The sequence below is a fragment of the Gracilinanus agilis genome, chromosome 3 (genome assembly GCF_016433145.1).
Source record: "Gracilinanus agilis isolate LMUSP501 chromosome 3, AgileGrace, whole genome shotgun sequence".
Classification (NCBI taxonomy): Eukaryota; Metazoa; Chordata; class Mammalia; order Didelphimorphia; family Didelphidae; genus Gracilinanus; species Gracilinanus agilis.
The window spans coordinates 511,553,602-511,574,497 of record NC_058132.1 but is presented as its reverse complement, the minus strand read 5'-3'; the positions used below and the strand labels follow the sequence as shown (position 1 = coordinate 511,574,497).

The 20,896-nt window shown below is 35.3% G+C and overlaps 1 protein-coding gene across 1 annotated transcript in view; it reads left to right on the top strand.

Annotated features, from left to right (window-relative positions):
- The window catches only part of MYO16 (myosin XVI), a 719,254-nt gene extending 698,784 nt beyond the window's left edge, over positions 1-20,470 (top strand). The window contains exon 33 of the mRNA XM_044669338.1: positions 19,724-20,470. Coding sequence (XP_044525273.1) covers positions 19,724-19,954 — 231 coding nt within the window. The 3' untranslated portion in view covers positions 19,955-20,470. The remainder of the gene's footprint in view (positions 1-19,723) is intronic.
- Positions 20,471-20,896: the final 426 nt, after the last annotated feature.

Genomic DNA, 20,896 nt, shown 5'->3' with positions numbered 1-20,896 from the left:
AGATAGATGATGGTGTGTAAGCTGAAGTTGCCTTAAAATTTCTGAGGAGTGAGCAATTGATGAGAAAGTGAAAATACTTGACTATAGTCTATGCTTTGTAGAAGTTTAATAGTTAAGAAGAGATAAATAGGATGACAGCTTGTATAGTAGCAGAGTTAAGAAAGATTTTTTTAAATTTAGAATTGAAGAAATTTGAGCATATTTGAATGCTGAGGGTAAGGATCCAGGAAAAGAGGAGATAATTTTATATTTAAGATATATAAGTAAGGAGATAATTAATGGAGCAAGGACTTAGATGAAATGCTTGTTAGTTAATGGGCTCAGATGGAGGTTTGTTTTGAGATTGATGATGAAGTTTCTTGAAAGATTTAAATGAATATAGGGGGAAAGTTGGAGGAGTCCACATCAGATTGCCATAACCTTTTCAGTAAAATCGAGGGAAGGACATTTATTGAGAGAGTAAGAAAGCAATATGATGATGGTGGCTTGGAGGCAAATGGATTGGATATAACTGTTGTTTGCGATGTCATAAAGACTCAGTGGGAAATTAATTAAGGTGATGCTATGCAGAAGTGAAAGATCAACTGAGAATATAGCATAAAATTATGCAGACTGAACTGAGCTAGCACTTTGCAAATTTCCTTCAGCAATATTCAGCCACAGAAAGGAGATCACCCAGATTGAGAATTATGATTCATACCATCCACCTTCTGATAGAAAGGTGATGGATTCAAGATGCAGAATAAATCCTACATTTTCATATGCCACCAATATGACAATTCATTTTTCTTGACCACACATATTTATCATAAGGATATTTTCTTCAGTTGTGACTATGGTAGGAGTAACAAGAATAAAGATTTGATAACCAAAAAAAGAGAAAGTCATTAAAGCATTTTTTATCATGAACAGGAGATTATGGAAGGAAGGCCAGAAAGAATTAGAACCTTGAAAAATCCCATGCTAAATTTCAGAATCACAGTTTAAAATAGAATCGTCTTTTTCTGTTCTATTATATATGGAAAATATTTTTCATTATTGCTACATATTAAAATTCAAGATAGAAATAAAATGAATTATTTAAAAGGAAAAAAGTAAGTAGAGTAGGAACAAGAAGATCAAGAAGTCTAAAGAGTCAGAGATGGCAGAGCAGATATTACTATTGAATTTGGATGATCACTGGATCCATAGTGAATGGGAGATTAAGTCAGACCATAAAAGTGTTAACAGATAGAAAGAAAAGGGAAGAAGGAATTAAGAGGTCAGCATGAGAACAAGAAAACAAGAGGAATAAGAGAATTGGAAAAGTAGAAGGCATGAAAGTGCTCAGAAAAATGAATTTCTTTTTTTTTTAACCCTTCCCTTTTCTCTTAGAATCAATAGTAAGGAGGCAGCTGGGTAGTTCAGTGGATTGAAAGTCAGGCCTAGAGACAGGAGGTCCTAGGTTCAAATCTGGCCTCAGACACTTCCCAGCTGTGTGACCCTGGACAAGTCACTTGACTCCCATTGCCCACCCTTACCACTCTTCCACCTAGGAGCCAATACACAGAAGTTAAGGGTTTAAAAATGTTAAAAAAAAAAAAGAAGAAGAAGAAGAAGAATCAATAGTAAGCACCTATTCCAAGGCAGAAGAGCAGTAAAAGCTAGGCAATTGGGATTAAGTGACTGGCCCAGGGTCAAACAACTAAGATGTGTCTGAGACCAGATTTGAGCCCTCCTGACTCCAGATGGGGCACTCTTTCCACTGTGCTACCTCACTGCCCTTAGAAAAGTGAATATCAAAGTCTAGGATCTTGGTGGTAGAGGAGTTCTGAAGAACAATGAATGTGACTCTTCTGGTGGATAGTTAAGATGGAGCTCTTAGAAATAGGAAGGTTAAAGGAAATTTGAGGGTATAATGTTCAAATGAACATAACCATGGTTATTGGACACCTTCAAAATGATGGGAGAAGAAGCAATAGAAAGAAATGCTATCAATCAAGTGCCAAAGCCATGGACAGTTTTTCGAAAGCAGGCTAGGTTTAGGTTGCTAACAATAACAGGAATTAGGAGACAACAGTACCTTCAGATTAGCTTGTACTTCAAATGAGTGATTAAATCACTGCTGTGGAGCAAAGGTCTAGAAATTCCAATGGGCAACAAAGAATGCATCAACTTTGTCTCCATATCCTAGAGAACAGGAAGACAAGATAGGAATGAGTGGTCAACATTAGCAAATTTTCAAGGGTGTGGAATCTCCTGGAGAAACCCAAAATCCAGTTAATATGAGGTAGTCAAGTGAGTCTAAGAGAAAAAAAATTCAAGGGTGGAAGGGAGTATATTAGCATCCACATCATTATGAGAGTTCCAAAAGGCAAAGGGGAGGAATGCTATGGGAAGGTAAATGACTGATGAAGAAAAGCTGGATTGAATAGGGATGAAAGTAGGAGGGGAAGGGATAGGAAAGCAGGCAGAATAGGCCACTGTCTAGTCATTGTGACCACATGATAGGAAATTTGGGGCATGAGCTGTAACCACTTTTTAGCTTTGGGGAAAGGGAAATTCTGAGCAGTTAGAGATGATTTAATAGAGGAAACTTTAGTTCCTTTTTAGAAAGTTGATGTGATGGTGTTTACATGGTCAGGACTCTGCACTGAGGGAAAATGCAGTTCAACTGGTTATTTGACATTTCTAACCCCAAGAAAGTTATTTGGTCAATTCTACTTTTTTAAAAACTGTTCTTTAATACTGGTTTGACTATGTTCACACAAAATATAAATTTATTTTAGCCCTATTGTCTAATCATCAATTAATCTAAATATTTTTAGAAAAAGTCATATAAATTTCTGTTTATTTTAATGTACATAAATCAACAAAATGGAATGAAATAAATACTGCCTGTCAACTTCCAAATATTCACACACACAGAGAAAGATGATAGAGAGGATAAAGAGATGAAAGAAAGATATCATTCTTTATGACATAACAAGAGGAACAAAAAGACAGAGGCGGAGATATAAATAGAGATAGATGATCTAGATAGAGCATCACTGTAGAGAATTTGGGAAGAAAGAGAACAAACATTTATTAAGCACCTACTGTGTGCCAGGAGTGGTGCTAAATGATTTACAAATATTATCTTATTATGATCTTGGTAGATAGGTGCTATTATTATCATTCCCCATTTTACAGTTTAGGAACTGAAGTAGACAGTGATTAAGTGACTTATTTATTCCATAGAGTTAGTAAATGTCTGGGACCATATTAGAATTTAGGTTTTCCTGACTCCAGGCCAAGTGAGTTTTCTATCTCCTTTACAATTTATAGTTTTAGAGACTTATCCAGCTCACTGAGGAATTAAGTGGCTTATCCATGGTCCCATAGCCAGCTAACACTTGAAGCCAACTTGAAAGGTGCACCTTCTATCTACTATACCAATCTGGCATTAGTTGAGAAAAATGATAGTAATCAATTGAAGGAAGAATATTAACTTCAAATATGACTAGAAATTTGAAGGAAGTATAAAGAAAGCTATTTAAAAGTGATCATAATTAAGATTTAAATTATCACAAAATGCAAATAATAACAAAAAACATATGTAAATGTTTTGTCATACCTTTTCCAAAACCATTCTGCAAACTTTACAAATGGTATCTAATTGATCCTCTCTGAATTAAAAAAATCAGCTTGGGGAGAGGGGAATATCACTTGAACTGGAGCCAGGAGCATTGGCTATGTGAGGAAGTAGGAGGGGGGAGGGAAAGAATATGAATCCTGTAACCATGGAAAATTTTTCATAATAAAATAAAAATAAAATTTCAAAAGTTATGTAATGGTAATAATAATACATAGCTCTTGAGGTTATCGTATCAAATAAGAAAATAAATTAAAGTACTTTGAAAACCTTAAAGCACAGGAGATTTTTTTATTTATTTCATTCATGTACTGTCTTTTTCTTTATACATGGAAATACTTCCATTTTTGGTTTTGTAAACATTTGGAATAATAAAAAAATTGGAAAAAAAGAAAATTTTAAAGCCCCAAATATATGTCAAATAATAGTAGTGTATTAGCACTAGTAGTAATAGTAATAGTAGTGGTAGTAGTAATAGCAGCAGCAGCACCAGCAGCAGCAGTAGTAGTAGTAGTGGGAGGAGGAGGAGGAGTAGCAGCAGAAATTTAGTAGCAGTAGTTGAACTATCATCAAAATTATAGTAGTAGCAGTATTTTATGAGTTCTACAAACAGAGAAACAGAGGTTCCCCTTGTGTTCAATTACAAGGGATTATGATGCATTCAATTACAAGGGATTATGCTAGACCTCTCCTGGGTAACAGGAGCCCAGATTTCCTGATTTCAGACCCGGTGCTTTCTGTACTAATATACTTTGACAACTCTGAAGGCAGAATTCAGGTTGAAGGTATAGAAGTCCTACTGTACTGTGAAATAATCACAGTACAGGGGAAGGAATGCATTCTCTGACCTTGGTAGACCTCCTTCCTTCTCTGATTTCTATGATTCCATTATTATTTGAACCTGTCATTTTGCATTCCCATCTCCCCCAGAAACATGTACTGAAGCAGCCCTAATTCTTAAGAGCACCCCTAAACTAGGCGAACTGAAATGTTGGGAACGAGTGCCATGAAGTCAATGATAGAAAAAGCCCAGATGGTATAAAACATGAGGGGGTTTATATTATTTTCAAAGTTTCTGCCAATCACAGTGAAATCTGTGTGTTTTCTTTTATTTCACCAGTGATGGAGAAAGCCTTTACTGAGTAGATGTAGACACATGAAATTGTCTGCTTAGACATAGTGGCTGTCTGGTATTCAAAGTGATAGAGAACATTGCCAGAGGCAGTTGATACTCCAAAGCAATTTCCCCTTGCTGACTTCACATGTCTACCATGTGCACCCACATAGATTATGCCACTATATTCAAAAAATAATTGAGTGTCATGATGATTGCTGACAACAACAAACAACTAGCATTTATGTAGCATCTTATGAGTTGCAGAGCACTCTTTATACAGCACCTAATTTGATCCTCACAACAATTCAGAATATCCTTTTGGAGTTTTTTTGGATTATATGTTTCTGCCCTACAGCAACCTCAGCCTTCATGCAGTCCACGAGTGGCTCGATTCAATTTCCTTTGCCTTCAATCATTCAACAAGCGTTTATTAAGAACCTTCTACATGGTAGGCACTGAGATAGGCTATGTTCTTGAAGGTAACTTTTCTTTACTGAGTAAAAAAATATCAGGGCATAGACTGCATAATGGTATACAATTACAAATATCCACCACAATGACAGACCCAGCTTAGGATAAGAATGCTATCTCATACACAGCAATTCCTCCATTCTGGATCCTTCTGTTCATGGGAAATCTAATATTTATCATTGATGAGGTATTCATCTTCCTGGATCTATGAGGGTTTCTATTCTCTGCCCAATAGCCTCTAGATAACACTCTCAAAAGAAGCCAAAAAGCTATCTAATTTAGCTTCCCTAATGTTCTAACATGTCATACTCTCTCTCTTCTCCTACTTAGATACTACTTTGCATTGATACATTTTTTTTCTGTTTTCTTAACTGTGTACATAATGTTACTCTCCTGATCTACTTTAAAGTATAGTCTCTAAGTGGGCAGGAAATATCTTATTTTTACCATTATCCCTCCAGTCCCTAACACAGCATCAGCAAGGTTAGTAGTCACTTAAAAATGTTATTTTGAATGAATGAAAGAAAAGTATGAAAATGACACTCTAAAGTTTGCAAAGCATTTTACATTGATTATCTCATTTGAATTTTGCAGTATGGTTATGGATTAAGTACTAGGGATGTTATTATCTCTAAGCACATCAAATGTTAATCACTGTAGAAAAAAATCTATCTTTTTTTTTAATCACTGCACCTGAAACAGTGAATTGAATACAGTGGGCATATAATAAATGCATGCTGAATTTATTACATAAATTCACCAAAATTACAGTGAAGTGAAATGAGTTTGGGTAGTAAAATATGGATGGAAATAAGGAGAGAAGCATTAAGCAAATGAATGAAAAAGCATTTCTTGAGAACTTATTACGTGCCAAGTACTATGCTGACCCCTGGATATACAACTATAAAAAGACAAGATAGTCTCTCTCCTTAAGGAGGTTATATCCCAATAGGCAAAGGCAATACATATAAGGGAATGGTGGCTACAGAGAAGTGTTTTGTGTAATAAATCATTCAATTAATCAACAAATATTCATTAACTACCTACTATGTGCCAGGCACTGGATATATAAATACAAAGAATTAAATAATCCATCCCTACAGTATGCTTACATTATAATGGAAGATTAAAAATGTATATATACATATTATATATACAGATATATAGAATGAATATTAGGTCAATAAATAAAATATATACAATGTAATTAAATAAAAAAGTAGTTTAAGATGAACTGCACTAGTATAAGTGTAGAGATTGGGAAAGACTTCAAGCAAAATTTGATGCTTGAACTGTATCTTAAAGGAAAAAAGTGTCTCTATGAGGTTGAAATAAATAGAAAATGCATTCTAGGAGTGGATATTAACTCATGCATGTATACAAAAGACAGATTATGATCATGATCTGTGAAGAAGACAGAAGGCCATTTTGAGCAGTATGGAGGAGTGCTTTGGGAGAGGAAGTAATGTCCAATGAGGCTTGAAAAAGAGTGAGGGGACTCTGATTAGAGAGGTGATAGAGTAAAGACTGAGGTTTATGATTTGGTTTTGTTTGGGCTTGGTTTTTTGGGACATTGCCTTGACTGTATATGTTCATAGTATGTTTTGTCTTTTTCTTACTTTCTCAAGGTAGGCAAAAGTGGGGAGAGAGATGAGAGGGAGAAAATTCAGATCAGAAAAAAAAAATTGAATTTAAAAGAAAAAGATTGTATGGAGCCAAATTGTATAGCACCTTGAAAACTAATCAGAGGTATTTGTATTTTATCTTGCATGCAATAGGATACTACTAGAGTTGATGGGTAGCAGAAATCACATTATTGGATTTCAATTAGAGAATGATTATTTTGGCAAAAGTGTATAGGATGAACTGGAATGAGGAGAGATTTGGGGCAGGGAGAGGAACTGCAATAATATAGATAAAATGTAATGAAGGCCTGAGCTAAGATGGTTACAGGATGAATAGAGAGAAGGGATGGGATGAAAGATGATGTGAAGGTAGAAACAGCAAATGTGGGGTAAGGGAGAGTGAGGACTTCAGGATAATACTAAGACTATGAGTCCATGAGACTGGAAGGATGATAGAATCATCAGCAGAAATAGGAAAATTTAGAAGAGGGTAGGACTTGGTGGAAAGATAATGGGTTCATTTTCAGATACCTTGAGTTTAAATGTCTCCATCATCCAGTTTGAAATGCCCAGAAGGTAATTGATAATATTGAACTGAAATCCAAGAGAGAGCCTCCGGCAGGATATATAAATGTAAAGGTATCTGCACAGTAATGGTTGTTAAACTCAGGAAGAGGACTTTGGAGATAGATACATGAAAACCTAGAAAGGAAAAGGTTGTCAAACTATATTAGAGAATGCAAAAAGCACTGAGCCTGCCTAGAGTCAGGAAATCCAGAAATACAACTTGGACACACAACTATACAATACAGGAGATACAGTCTTGGAGACCCCAAGGAGGAAAGGATAGTCAGCAGTGTCAAATGCAGTAGGTAGATCAAGTTGGAAGGAAAGAAGGAAGGAAACAAACATTCTTCAAGCACCCACCAGGCATTATGCTAAGCGTTTTACAAATATTATTCATTAGATCTTCACAACAACCATGGGTGGTAGATATTGCTGTCATCTCCTTTTTTTACAGTTGAAGAAACTGAGACAGACAATGTTTAAATGACTTTACACAAAACAAGTCTATGATGTCAGTGCTTTTGTCCCTATTTTATAATCGTGAAAACTGAGGCAAAGAAAGGTTAAGTGATTTTTCCAGGGGCACACAGCTAATCATTGAATAGGTTGGGATTTGAACCCATATTTCCTTTACTTCAGCAGTCTATCCATTGTGCCACCCACCTACCTTTAAAGGAATTATGATTAGGATTGAGAAAAGACCATCAGATATGGTCATTAAAAAGTCATTGGTAATTTTGAAGAAAACAGGTTGGAAGTCTGATTGATTACAGATGGTTAAGGAAATAGAGGCAATGAGTAAAGATAACTTTATCTTTTAACTTAATTTATTTTTTCAGTTGATAAAAAATACATTTTCTCTCCTGCCTTTAGAAAGGAGATAAAGCAAAAAAATGTCTTTTATGACATTGTTCTTATTACATAATTTATTTTCCTGATTTCTTGATTCTGCTCATTTTACTCCATATCAGTTTATATAGGTCTTGCCAGACTTCTCCATAATCATCCTATTGATAGTTCCTTAGATCACAATAGTATTTCATTATATTACTACAGCATAATTTGTTCAGCCAATCCTTGATTGACAGATATCCCTCTGGTTTCCAGTTGTTCAACACCTTCCCCCCAAAAAATTGCTGCTATTAATATTTATGTACACTACTTTGAGAAAGTAAGGAAAGAAATAGGACAGTAGTTTGTAGGGACAGTTAGATATAGGGAAAGAGGTACTTTTTGTTGGTTTTTGGATGGGAGAGTCAGGCATACTTGAAAGCAGAAGGGAAAGAACCAGTTGATATGGAGAGGGTCAAGGTTTGGGGGCTGGGAATGATTGAGGATGCAATCTGCTGCTAAAAAGAGGACAGGCAGGCATAGAGAATGGTGATTGGAGTCATAGGGCAATTGATTGACACATTCTTCCCAGAATGATAATATTGATTTGATTACTATTCCCAGAACTAGAGATAGAAGGAAAGGAGACTTAGAGTGGTGGTGTCTAACATGATATTTTTACTATTTAATTTAGAGCATTAAGAAAAAAGCAACTGATTTATTTGTTCTACTTTGCATATTCCTTCTTTTGCACTTGATGCCTCCCCCATCACCAGAAACTTATAAAAAGACAATTTTCCTGGGCTATCTTTCTATAGCTCCAGATAGTAGTTACATATAACAAAATCTCATTTAAATAGGATGCTTGGGTTGAAGACTGTAGGATGGGGAAGTGATGTTCCAATTAACTGGTACTTTCTGGTTTAACTGAGTAGGCACAAAGCTCTTTTTGTTTAAATCCTTGGTGAAACTGTCTAAAATGTATTAGTCAAATTTGCTGCTTTAATAAGTAGAAAAAAGGGGAACATAATTAATTCTTCCTTTGATAATTCATGATCCTGCAGCACCGCAAGGTCATAATTATGAATATCAATTTTCTTGCATAGGACTGTCAATGTAGACAATTGGATTGGATGGATATTGACCACAGCATATATCAAGTTAGTTTATTTTTTAATAAATCCCTAACATCAGCTGATTTTCATGTGTTTTTTTTTTCCTTTCTGATCTCAAATTTAAGTGCAACTAAAATAGACCTGGCTATTGTAGATAGGCCTACGTACCTGTAGGTAAGACATGGTCATGACCTCTGAAAAATCTTAGATCTAGATTCCCCCCACACTCACAAACACCCCAATGGTGGAAGTGTGCAGTAGTGCTTAGAGGGATCGACTTAGAAAGAGGAAGACATTGGTGTGAAACCCACATCAAAGCCTGGAAAAAAATCAGGTAAATTCTATATATCTAAGGCGACTCTTTAATACTTAACTAGCAAATTCTGTTCTAACAAATTCTAAATTCTACAACTAAATTCGTAGAAGTAGTTCCCAAACTGGTTAACCCTCACAAATTATTCCTGGATTGTGAAACAGTAGATTGCAGTGCCAGAAACATTAGGCATGATGTCCAGGGACCAGCTTTCTAGTTCTTAATGTGCCTCTTGTTAGCCATATGACCTTGGGCAAGATGTTTCATCTGTCTAGGTTTCAGTCTCCTGATCTGTAAAATGAAGGGTTCAGATAAGATGTTCTCTATTATCCTCTCTAGCCCTCTAACATTCTATTGTTTTATAAATCAAGGCTTGAATCAGTCCATTTTTTGAGTAAGCAGAAAAAGTCTTGTGCAAAAACCAAGTCCCCAAAGTCAGAAGAAAAATTGTACAGTGTGGTTTGGTTCTGAATGGCACATTTTTGTTGGAGAATTTTCATTTGGAATTGGGAAGTTTGTAAATATAATTATCTCACCTCATCTCTCTTCTTTCAGCTGTGAGCTGGAATGCCCAATGGAAATTACCCAATCAAATGCAAATTAATAAATTGATTTGAGTTATATGGAATGTTTTAAGGGATCTCTACCATCGCCATGAAGTTTTAGCATACATTTCAAAGTACATTTCCTCTTTTCTTAACTCTTAAAAGGCAAGAAATAAGGCTAAGAATTACATATTAAAAATTAATTAGATTGCTAATGTGCCTGTGGGGCATAATTCTTTGTGAATCTAAAACAGAAGTTCTTGTTTGCACTGAATTATTCTAGTAATTTCCTCAATTTTCTGACTCATTTTCAATATATAAACCCATATGAAAGATTCAAAAAATCAAAGTAGTCACATAGACCATAGACTTTAGAGCTTGAAAGGTCCTTGTTGTTCAGCCATGTCCTACTCTTCATGATGCCATTTGGAGTTTTCTTGGCAAAGATACTGGACTGGTTTGCCATTTTTCTCCAATTCATTTTATCAATAAGTAACCAAGGCAAAAAGAGTCGAGTAACTTGTCCAGGACTGCACAGTTTTAGTAAGTGTCTGAAGCCAGATTCAAACTCAGGAAGATGAGTCTTCCTGACTCAGGCCTAGTCTATTGCACCAAACCACTGCTCCTGAGGCATATCATCTGATTCATGCTCCTTATTTTACAGATTTAAAAGTCAAGGCTATAGAGCTCAAATGACTTGCCTGAGATGACATTTTGGGCAGAATTCTTTGTAAATCTAAAACAGAAGTTCTTATTTGTCTTTAAATATTCTAGTAATTTCTCAAATTATCTTCAATGTATAGAGCCATATGAGCTAGAAAAATCAAAGTAGTTTCATAGACCATAGTCTTTAGAGCTTGAAGGGGCCTTAGATATCATCTAATTTATTCTCTTCATTTTACAGATTAAAAAATCAAGGCCTGTAGAGCTTAGGTGACTTGTCTAAAGTTATGTAGTTAGCTATAAATGTTGAGCTAGCATTTTAACTGGAATACTTCTGGCTCTAATTCCAATGAGCTTTCTAATATACCATCCTATCACTGCTAGTACTTTTTCATTTACAATTGTACTCCGTAAGTTTAGAATGTCGGGGGAAGTGGGGTTTCTTCATAGTGAAAACTCCCTTCAGGTTTCAGGCTTCATTTTAGTATTTTTAAAAACAACATTTCCTTAACACCATATCTAATAATATTTGCATTCAAGAATATAGGGATGGTATCATTCAATCTGTCAGAAGCACTTGCTTCTTTTAATTTCCATAAATGTCATTAAATGCCTCTTTTCACCTTTGGGTGAGTAGTCAATAGAAAAATCAATACAATGACAAATGACCAACAACATGATTTTACATATGAATAATTTAACAAAGACCATATTTGTCCTAAGAGGAGAGAATGAAGGAGGAAAAAGAATGAAGAAAAAAAACAAAGAAAACTTAATTGTATGAAACGTTTGAACTTATTCATAGAATTCATAGAAATACAATTCCACAACTCTGCAAGATAATTTATATCCTGTAAAAAAAATTAGGCAACCTTATAGGGCACATATTGTTGAAAGTATGCTACATCAGTAACACATAGAAAGAGCCTTTAAATGCATTGAGGCTCATTAAAATTCTCTAAGTACCCTCTTATTTCTCTGTATAATGTGGGGACATTTTTGGTGATTTTGTTCCTTGAAAATAATTCCTAATTTAACTAAGGAGTCCATTTGACCTGGAACACCCTGTGTCCTTTAAATCAATTTTGGTTGCTATTTATTTTCATGGCTAATTGATATTTTGTGCTTATTGAATATGCCAGCATGAGATGTGCTATAATCCAGATGAGGAACAAGGGACTAGCTAGCTAAAGAGAGTACAAGGCTTCCAGTAATAAGATCGGCTTTGCTATACCAATCGAAGAATTATTGCTTCTTTATCCCAAATATTAAGCTACCGTGTCAATAATCATGAGGATCTCAAGTAGTAGTAGTATCATTTGCCAAGGATTGTTGTATTTTTTGTATATGATATCCTAACAACTTAACGCAACATTTTCCAAATATCTGCTTAGAGGAAAAAGTGTTAATTTGGGAAGATGTGCCCATGCATAAAAGAATATGTTTGGTATATGACCATTCATGTATTATTTCACACATTTCCAAGGTTATTAATCTAGTCTCCTTGGCCATATACTCACTGAATTTAAATGGCTTGGCCATTTGTTTTTATATGGTCCTTTCTTAAAACATAAAGGAAGATGTTGTGCCCCAGATGTAACCTAGACCAAGTTTTTATGTCTGCTATAAACTGGTATGAGGATGTATATTGGAAATGCTGACACAACCTTAAGTAGAGCACGCACAAGGGGTAACACTGTAATAAAACTGCTTTAGTTTCTATCTTCTATAAATAGTATGCATTTGTCAATTTTTTTGAGCAGTCAAATTATACCCATCTCCCTACAGACTCTGCCTTTGTGCCTTCCAGGTACTAAACAAAAAATAACCCCTAAGGCAGAGGTACTTTCAAGGCTGTTTTGAGGCAAGATGGCCTAAAAAAATGGAGGAAGTATCAACTTTAAAGACCATAGAACAGTGCCTAGATTGTTATTAACAAGATTACAGAATCTTCATTTTTTCAGAAAAGATTTTCTTTAAAGTGCTTCACAAGTCTTGATTGCCATTCCTCCCCCACCCAACCTAGTTTTTCTCCATATGACAAACTTCTGTCATCTCCTGTGAAGTTATTGGAGAAACAAGTTTTGCTTAGTTCATGAGCTGGACCCCAGCCTTATTTCCTAACTTACTCACTATAAAAGCACATCCCCCCAAGTCCAAACATTTCTGATCATTGCTTACTGCTCAAACTAACTAGTAGCCTGTGATCTTTACTCATGGCTTTGGGCTTCTTACAAGTCATGGAATATGAGAGAATAGGCCAACCTAACTAATAACTAACAAGTCATGATTAACCATAAATAATGTTTATTGAATAGATTTTAGGATACATCCACTAAAAGTTGTACCCAAAATGGAACAAAATTTCTAGTGGTTTAAAAAGAGACATACCAAATGGGTTCTTACTTTTTTTAAACATAATAAGTAGTCTGCTATTCTGCTACAAGTATGGATTTAGCTTCTGCTCTTTCTGAGGATTTCTGTTCTTTGAGATCTTCTCTGGATCAATTATCTTTCTTCTCAGTTTTTTCTTGAGGACAGTCATTCACACAAGAATTGTTATCACCATTTAGAGCTGAGCAGTCTTCTGGGAAAGTGAAGTTAGGGAAGGTGGCTTTCTCCTTCTCTTTAACAGCTATTCAGTGAAAGTTCTCTTTCTCTTTTATGTAAATGGGTTTGAGCAAGGAATTCTTAACATGAACTTGTTCTTGTTTTTAATATTTTAATAACTATGTTTGAAGAACAATTAGTTTCCACATATCTTTTTGCCGAATGCAACTTCTCGGATGGAAATGGGAAGGGAATTAATGGAGCATCTTAATATTTTAAATGTTACAAATAAAGATTAAATAATTTTTTTAAAAGAATGATTAGTTTCCTTTGTGATCCTATGTATTTTTTTTTACATAAAAGTGGTTGGTAGGCTTCACTAGCCTGCCTAGAGGGTTCACAACTCAATAAAAGGTTAAGACCCTCCCTGAGCTATGGGGGTTACTCAGCAATTCCTAATTAAAGTTTAACTGACTATTGTTTGTATAAACTCAACTGAAGGTAGTGCTCACAAATGAGATCCTGAACTGTCTCTCTTTTGTGGTCCCTCTGCTTGAAATTAACTCTTGTGGCGTCAACATCTTTTTCCCCAAAACATTGTTCTATGGAGTGAGATCAACAGCCTAAGGTTTTTCCAAACATTCCCTAACTTGCTTTCAAACAAGTTTGACTTATCTGAAAGGAAAAGATGTAAAATGCATCTTCAAGGATGGATGTCAGATCAAATCTGTATGATTCCCAAATGTGTCAAGGTTTGGAGGTTGCTTATTCAAATATTAACTAGTCCAGCTCCCTCATTTTACAGAGAAAGAAGTTGAGGCTATGGAGGTGAAGGGGCTTGCCTATGATGTGTTCTCAATTTAAGGGACAAATATGATAGTTTATAATTTTTCTTCTCACATTTAATTACAATCCCTCTGTCTCTATATTCTATCATTTTTCTCTTTTACTCTCTTCCTCTGTAGTACGTACACCCTTTTAAACTTTGGAAATAAAGCTATTAATAGCTAGCTAGGCCTTGTAAACATTAATAAATGTATTATTACATGAACATGTATTTGATTTGCTTTGGTTGTAATAAATAATTTACACATGTATTTAAAATAATTGGCTTATGGCTTCCCCAAAGTGGTCCTTACATTAAATTCTAGTAATGCTGGCTCCTTATCCTTATTTCCTGAGTGTTTACTCACCTTCTTAAATCTTAACTGGTTTTATAGAATAGAGTTTGAATTTGAAATTTTATTTAAGGGTCATTTGTATCTTAAAATAGTTTGAGAACTTCCTTTCAACAGTAAGGATCTGGAATATAATTCTTCTCTCTCTCTCTCTGTCTGTGTCTCCATATATATATTTATATACACACACACATATATGTATATGTTGTTGAATTAAATATGTGTATATTTTACAGAAAAGGAAATGAACAATTTAGATGTTTATCAGCCATAAATAATAATTCTTATAAATGCTTCTCAGTCTCTGTGTGTGTCAGGAGTTGGTATTGTGTTTTATATTGGAAGGTAATAAATCTCATGCTTATTATCTATGACAGGCATCATTACAATACCTGACAGCTCTAAATACAGCAAATTATACATCATTATTCACACAGCCTTTTAGGGCACACTGTCCGCATCTCTAGATTTACATTCTTTCTGCTTATAGTATCACATACCTGAAATTATGAAACTGAAATCTTCCTGAACTCTATTACTTTGAAGGATCTGAGAGTGTATAATATATTTGCTCTTACAAACATTTAAGTGGAGGAGAGAAAAATGAAGAGGGAAGGCTATGGTGTGAGATTTTTGCCTTCTCTGGCTTTGTTCAAGGCTAAGCTAAAATCTCACTTTTTTTTACAGGAAGCCTCTCTCAGTTGTTCTCTTTTTAACCCTTTCCTTCTGCCTTATGGTGTGTTCTCAGCTTAAGGTACAAATATGATAGCTTATAATGTCTCTTTTCACTTTCAATTATAGTCCCTCTTGATCTTCTCTCATTTCTCTCTTTTGCTCTCTTCCTCTGTGGCACATATACTCTGTTTAAACTTGGACATTTTCTTCTGCCTTAGAATTTTTACTAAACATTAGTTCCAAGGCAGAAGAGTGGTAAGGGCTGGGAAATTGAGGATTGTAACAAATAAAATTAATATAGGATATATATAAAGATATTAGGGTTTTGTTTAAAGCCATTTTGATAGTTATAGCCATGTGGCTGATAAAAGCTCATTCAAATTGCTGTGCCATTACCTCTGACCACCTGGCTTGTTCAGCAAGAAAAGAGCATACCCCCTGGCTGCTTCATAGGAAAGAGCCCATACCAATCAAGTCCTGAATCTTTATACCTCTGTCTACGTAATCACACTTCCTGTCCACCTCATTACCCAAGAGGAATCATGGGAAATGTAGTTTTGAAAGAATCCTAAATGTCCACAGGAAGTTTAGATCAGGGATCTCAATATTAAGTTCAAGGACTCCCAAATTTCCAATATCAAAGGATTAAGTGACTTGCTTAGAGTCACACAGTTTAGGACATGCCTGAGGTCACATTTGAACCTAGGATCTCTTGTCTCTAAGCCAAGCTCTCTATCCACTGAGCCATTCAGCTTCCCTTTAGCCTTTCTTAATGTTAGTGTCTGCCTTCTGTTGATGATTTCCTATTCATTCTTCCTTATACAAACTTTTTTGCATATTGTCTTCCCCATTAGATTGTGAACTCCTTGACTCCTAGGTTGTCTTGTCATTAACTCAGTGCCTGCTAACTAGTAGATGCTTAATAAATGTTTATTAACTCAAAAGCCTTAAAAAAATAGAATAAAGAACTCTAAGACCTCTAACAATTTAGTATTCCATGTTTGCCAATCTTAGCAAATGTATTTGTGTAACAATTCGTTCTTTACAGTAGCCATAAATCTTCATCATTGAGAACTTCTACCAGAAACTTTCCATGCAAAAGTAATTCTGAATATTAGTTGTCCCATCACCCTTGAACAAATCCCATCCTTACAGTTGATTACTGGGACCATTAGTCAAAATTTTGCTCATCAACCTAGAAACCATGTTCCCTGCTCAGTACATTATTTAAGACAGTTAATATCCTCATTAAGTAAATGCTTTCTAATGGTCTGTGTATCCGTTTCAACTTTTAAAATGTGATTAGGTCTTCAAATATTTTTATTAGCAAATACCAAGAAGCTAGGAGGGGGTGCATTTCATTTGAAAATTAGAAGAAATGACTCAGGGTATTTGCAAATTTTTTTGTCTAATTCCCTCTGCACAAGTTCAGCTCTGGATCAGCAGTTGGAGAAAATCACTGTCAGCAAGATTCCCAGGGCTCCACATGGAATGACTAAACATAAGTCAGTTTCCTATTGTGAAGGTTTTATCACAGAGCAACACCTAGTAAAAGTTTCTATTGATTCTGAAAGCCTAACCAAAAGAGTTAAGGTCTAAAGAGGAAATGCAGACTCATTACTGTTTCCTGATTGGTCAAATATTTTCCTGGTCTTCCATATACAAAATTGCTGAGGCAAACTACTTTAACTCATTCATCCATCCTCTGCATGGGCCATACTTGGATACAAAAGATTCTTAGTAATTTTTTGTTGTATGAATTGAGGCAAATTGAATTGCAAAGATGCAGAAATATGAATAATAGTTCCAGATAATGATTGAAGATGTACTTCTTAATAGATGAAGTGTGTGGGAGGGGGGAAATGAAAGCAGCGTGAAGGTCTGGGAAGTGGATTGCCAAAAAATACTTTCTCCATCTAAAATCCCAATAATTATAATGCCCATTAATTTGATAAAACTAAAAACAAAATTATCTGCTCTATTTAAAAGTTGACTCTAATTGTGTATATTTTGAAGATTGCATAATTTTGCTTTGAATTACTAGATATTCAACACACAATTAGAAGATGGGAATATAAAAATAAAGCCATAAACATATAAATAAATAGAGTGAGAGATAAAAACTAAAATGCTTTTTTCATTGTTCTCTTGGGAATTCATGACATCACATGGCCCTCTTTACAGTTACATTTAACTTTATGCATTTTTGCATTTATATGAAATTTGAGAAGGAGAGCTGAAAATCAGTGAGAGTGAGTTTTCTTCTGAAGTTCGAGAAACTTGGACTTACTGCCAGTTCTTTGGCCCTGATCAAGTCACTTGATTCCTCAGTGTCTCAGGAAACTCTGAGATTCTTAGCTGGGTAGGTGAAATTTCCCTTTGAGAACTTTCCACACCACAATTTACAAATTTACAAATTTACAAATTTTACAAATTTACACAATTTACAAATTTACAAAAGACACATAATATTTCTTGACAGATTTAGACCTTTACAAGAAATTGATGTGGTACAGTAAAAGGAGCACTGAACCTAGAGTCATGCATCCTGAGTTCAAATTCCAGTGCTGCCCCTTCCTACCTGTGTATGTTAGGCAAGCCATTTAAGCACTGTGGAGTTCAATTTCCTCATCTGGAAAATTAGTAAGTTAGACTAGTTGACCTCCCTGATAACAATAGATAACAAATCTTTCATGGGTGAGTTTCATCAACATCCAAAAAATGCGTTTAGCTCCTATGATCCTATGAACCTCATCACTGTCAGGAAAGGATTCCAGTATCCAGAGACATCACTATCACTCTCTGATTCATTTGTTTCCATCTTTCTATTTTGGCCTAAACCTATAGAGCAGATTGGTATCCTCTAAATGTCAGGTGTTTACATGACAGCAATTCTGCTTATTGTTTTCTGTCAAATCAATCCATTCTTAACCATCCAGGTGCTGATTTTGCAAATCTCCATCAATGAACATCTTTGCTCCTTTCTCTCTTCATCTATTTTTGCATATTTTTCATCTGCGTTAGTCCCTTTTTCTATTTACCTTTTGTTGTGAGGAAACAGTTTTGTATACCTTGAAGCATTACTTTAAAACAAGGAATTATATCATTGTATGGCTAAAAATCTTAAAAAATGGGTGCAGACAGGGAAAAAGCAAGAATGAAAAAGTGTATCAAGCCTGTTTGTTGGCCTGTTCTGATTAAAGGATTTGAAGCTGAAGAAGGTGAAGGGTTCACTGAAACAAAATTTTGAGATTCCGTGTGACCCTGGGCAAGTCACTTGACCCCCATTGCCTACCCTTGCCACTCTTCTGCCTTGGAGCCAATATATAGTATTGACTCCAAGACAGAAGGTAAGAGTTTAAAACAAAACAAAACAAAAACTTTTTTTGAGATTCTCTGGGATTTTCATTGTACATGGTATCAAATGAGATAATTCTGTATAGCACATTTAATGCAATAAGTTTTTAAGATAGTCTATTAGAGTGCTGCATATTTAATATGTACATACATTGATAACATTCATATATGTGTGTGAGTGGTTTTTTTTGGTATGGGAAGCAAATCTAAACCTGTGATTCCATTGGGAATTCCCAATGAAATGGAATTTACAATGAAAATGGAGAGAAAGCTCTATCTATGAAGGCAGATCTGCAACTCTTTTGTAACTTGCTATAATGTTGTCTGGGACACTGAGAAATTAAGTATGAAAGCAAAGCTAGCATATGTAAAAAGGAAGTTTTGAAGGCAGATCTGTGCCTAACCAATGCAAGTCCTCTATTCAAATAGACCAGTGATGTCAAACTCTAATAGAGAATGAGTGGTCCCTAAATCCCTGTGTAAGAATTCCTATGGCAGCATAATGGGATATTATCTTTGTCTTATTGTATTTTTATTTATTTTATTGGACATTTCCCAATTATATTTTAGTCTGGTTCTGGCATCATCAGGGAGTATTGGGGGCTAGATGATGCCAACCTTTGATACTTCCACACCAGACCATGCTGCTGGCCCTGTGAGTTTGCTGTAATGTGGGTCACCACAACAAAGAAAATACCATCTTTTTGTGGAATAAACAGTATCCACACAGCGAAGCAAAGGGAGAAAAAATTGAATAAAAGTTGCCTCTTGTCATTTTTTTTAGTAGAAAGGACTCATTCCACTGAATTTAGGTTAATTAGTCAATTATAATTCAATAGCAAAATAAAAAAATAACTTTTTTTTGATCATCATTTTCCAAGTTTATGTTCAGCTACCCATGAAGGACAAACTTTTCATTCATTACCATAATATTTTCTGCAAATAGTAAATTCTGTCTGTTTGGGCATTTATTTAATCGGTGTATCATATTTCATCTCTGTCATAAATTAAGAGATTTTTATATGCAGGTGTTATCAAGCTTCTTGATCCTTCATGTTTTGGGTGTTTTGTTTTTTCTATTCCCATTCCCCCCACCCCACCAGGTAATCCATCAGCTAAGGCTTTCAGAAAATGAAAGTTTGGCCCTTCAAGAACTCCTGGACTGGAGGCGGAAACTTTGTGAGGAAAGAGATTGGCAACAAAACCAGCACCATCCAGAACCTCGGGTCAGCGGACCTCCTCCACCTCCTTGTAAAAAGCCAGCTCTATTGAAGAAGGCAGAAGAGGCTTCTTGCAATAGATTACCTTCAGAATTGTGGGACACCACGATTTGATATGGACCTGCTTGCAGACTCTAGAAATCAAAACCACCTAGTGACTGGAAACTGTAGCAGCAAAAAGAATCTTGCTGCCCTGCCTAAAATGTGCTAGATTCTCTCTCCAGGCATTTACCCTCAAAAGCACAGGAAACTGGAGTTCAATACACTAGATTCAATATGTATGTGTGTGTGTTTGGTCTTTCTTTTCTTTTCTTTTCTTTTTGTGGTGATTAGCACTGATCTTTCCAACTGTGTGCTTTGGAGGCCCCTGGAATAACAGAACACTCTCTCTAGAAACCAGGAACCTGCCGACAGTAGTGGGGCTGGGGGGGAAAGATGAGTCCTGGATTGGAGAGGGAACAGAATGGTAGAGTTGTGGGTCAAATGATAGGTGGGATTGATGTGCACACTGTACAGCTGTTTTATAGAGTTCAACACTATGTTTATTGTACCTTGAATGGTTTTAATATGATGCATATATATAGTACATATATTATATTTCTTTGTAGATGTCTGTGTTTTATTGGAGTTCCAAACCTGAGCATTATTTACATGTTTATTACTGGATTTTATAAATTTATGCAATTGGTGGTGCTGTTCTTTCTTCAAAATACAGGTAAAAATATCAAATCCATTTGGATTCTTTTTGTTCCACATAGTTTTTGCCTGAAGTATCTAAGAATCTCAACACTATGTTGTTGTTTTAGCTTCATTGATGTCAACCCTAAATTTGGTGACACTCGCAAAATTGGCTTCTGTGTATAGTGCCCAACACTTTCTATTTCATTCATTAGTTAGGAGATATTGTTTCTTTTCTATGCGCTGTGCTTTGGAATAAGTGGATTGTGAATTTCTTTAATTAAACTTCATCTCAAGTTGACAGCATAGGTTACAGGAAATAATGAGGTGCTCAGTTAAGTGTGTATAGCTTCATTTTCACATCTGGTTATATAAAAG